The 2,151-nt window shown below is 32.4% G+C and overlaps 1 protein-coding gene across 1 annotated transcript in view; it reads right to left on the bottom strand.

Moving 5' to 3' along the window:
* LOC122532320 (insulin-like growth factor-binding protein complex acid labile subunit) overlaps window positions 1-1,385 on the bottom strand; it is an 11,443-nt gene extending 10,058 nt beyond the window's left edge. The window contains exon 1 of the mRNA XM_043660999.1: window positions 1,021-1,385. Within this exon, the coding sequence (XP_043516934.1) occupies window positions 1,021-1,044 (24 nt within the window). The 5' untranslated portion in view covers window positions 1,045-1,385. The remainder of the gene's footprint in view (window positions 1-1,020) is intronic.
* Between the last annotated feature and the right edge of the window lie 766 nt (window positions 1,386-2,151).

A 2,151-nucleotide genomic window follows, 5' to 3' on the forward strand; every position in this document is an offset into this window, starting at 1 on the left:
TAGGCAGCGACTCTGAGACGAAACGCACAACCTTTCCTCACCTTACCCACATCATCACTTCCTACATTATCCTCGCATTATAATAGCCAATTTCAATCCCTTCACTTCTTTCTAAACCAGTGACATCTGTTGGTATGTAAAATTGCTCGTACGGAGATTTTCAATCGATGTGACAGTTTAAACAATTTGTACGAGCACAGACGAGACATATGAAGAGATCAAGCATCTTATGGGATTTCTTGTCCCATGCTCTAAAATACCGACATAGTAAAAGATCACTGGGTTTTTAGCGCACTCTACGCTTAAACAACGATGAGTTGGAGAATTGTATCAAGTAAACCGATCAAAGTTAATCAAGTAGTGAAGGCGACACAAATATGATTTTTAAAATCCATTACAGTGTTGTCAAATTCTCAATACCAAAATGTAAAGCTAGTACCTATCCGAAATCATGCTACTATGTATCAGAAGGAGCTTTATCCATTTTTTACGGTATTACGATGGTATTTTTCATACAGTAAATTAAAATTCTAAAATTATTAATAAAATATTAAAGAACCTATCAGCTTAAATAAATTTTATCAAAAATTCGATTGAACATGAGAGAAATTAAAGAAAAGAAGAAAGAACAGCCCTCTCTATTTACAGATACAATTATTGTAGAAGAAATAATTAATCCTACACATCCTAAAATATTTTTGTACCAAAAATATACAAACTCAGTATGAAACATTTTTCGTACACTTACAAATTAGTTATCCAGATATTAAAATTATATATTATTTATTTTTCATTAATCAAATGAACGTGTTTACATAGACCTAACCGAGATCGCAGTCAATAAACTGCTTCAGTCATTACATCTAACGAACATTCTATTTTGGATATTTCATTAGTCAATAAAATTTATAATTTATAGAGTTTATAGAATTTCTATAGTTAATGCATTCCACGTACAATCTTCTTTTGTTAATGTTAAAACGATTTGTGAAATAAATATAATAAGATGTATTTAATTACCATTAAGCAGGATCCAAGCATCATTCTCTTGAAATTCCACAATCCATCTTATTCCATCTTTTATCTATCCGCATGGATCCATTGATAAATCTGTAACAGACTTATTTGTTGGATTATTAGTTTAAAAAATTTAACACAAAAATTCCACACCACTAAAACAGTCCCGACATTTGAAAGAAAAAGCAGATAAATAGCCAGAAGGGCTGGACTAATGAAAAGGAAACCGCGATACAATAGCCAGAAGGGCTATTAAAAAAGAAGCGTCCTACTCAAAAATACAATAACCAGAAGAGTTATTGTACAATTATCTACATTATGAACCCGAGCAACAAACCGTATCTTGTTTCGCAACTCTAATTCACTAACACTAATTATGAAAATTATCAAAATCAAACGCGAAGAGTGCTTCATGTTTAAAACTTCCGAAAATAAGCACGCAACGTTATTAATCTATGCACTCATCTTCAAAAATGCGCAACACTAATTGCGACGCATCCAGTGCAACCATGCTAGAGGTTGCTGATGAATGACCACCATGTACAGCTCTTGTAGCTGCATCAGGTGATCTAGGAGCAGGAACAGCTTTCCACGAATCCAATGGAAGGAATTTGGGCATTTTGTAAACGCAACGCTATTTCAAGAAACGCGATCATTCATTATCGCAACACTAACAAGAGTAAAAGTAATCGCGAGAAAATAATGTCGCAACACTAACTCTAAAATCAAATTGAATGAAAACTATTATTAACAATACAAAAGCTATTGTACGAATGAAAAGTTACTTCAAATATTCTAACACTCTAAAAACAGTGATTCTATAATCTAATTCAAAACAAGACAAATTTTACTACGTATAATTTTAAGATAACTTCAAAAATTCACAATTAAAACTGCTAAAAACAATCGCGGTATTGTAATTCGTAACTCTAAGGCAAACTCTAAAGCAAACATGATTATCATTTCTTTGCGATTCTAATTCAAACCGTAATCAATTTCTCGCAATACTAACAAGAAAAACCGCGATTTGCCCAAAACGAAGATGAACGATGACAGAAAAAAAAATACAACTACAAATACTAAAAGAGCATAGTGACAAAGTAGTAACGAGAATGACTTCCCATGCTCTGGAAT

Source organism: Frieseomelitta varia, unplaced genomic scaffold (genome assembly GCF_011392965.1).
Source record: "Frieseomelitta varia isolate USP_RPSP 00005682 unplaced genomic scaffold, Fvar_1.2 scaffold_447, whole genome shotgun sequence".
Taxonomy (NCBI): Eukaryota; Metazoa; Arthropoda; class Insecta; order Hymenoptera; family Apidae; genus Frieseomelitta; species Frieseomelitta varia.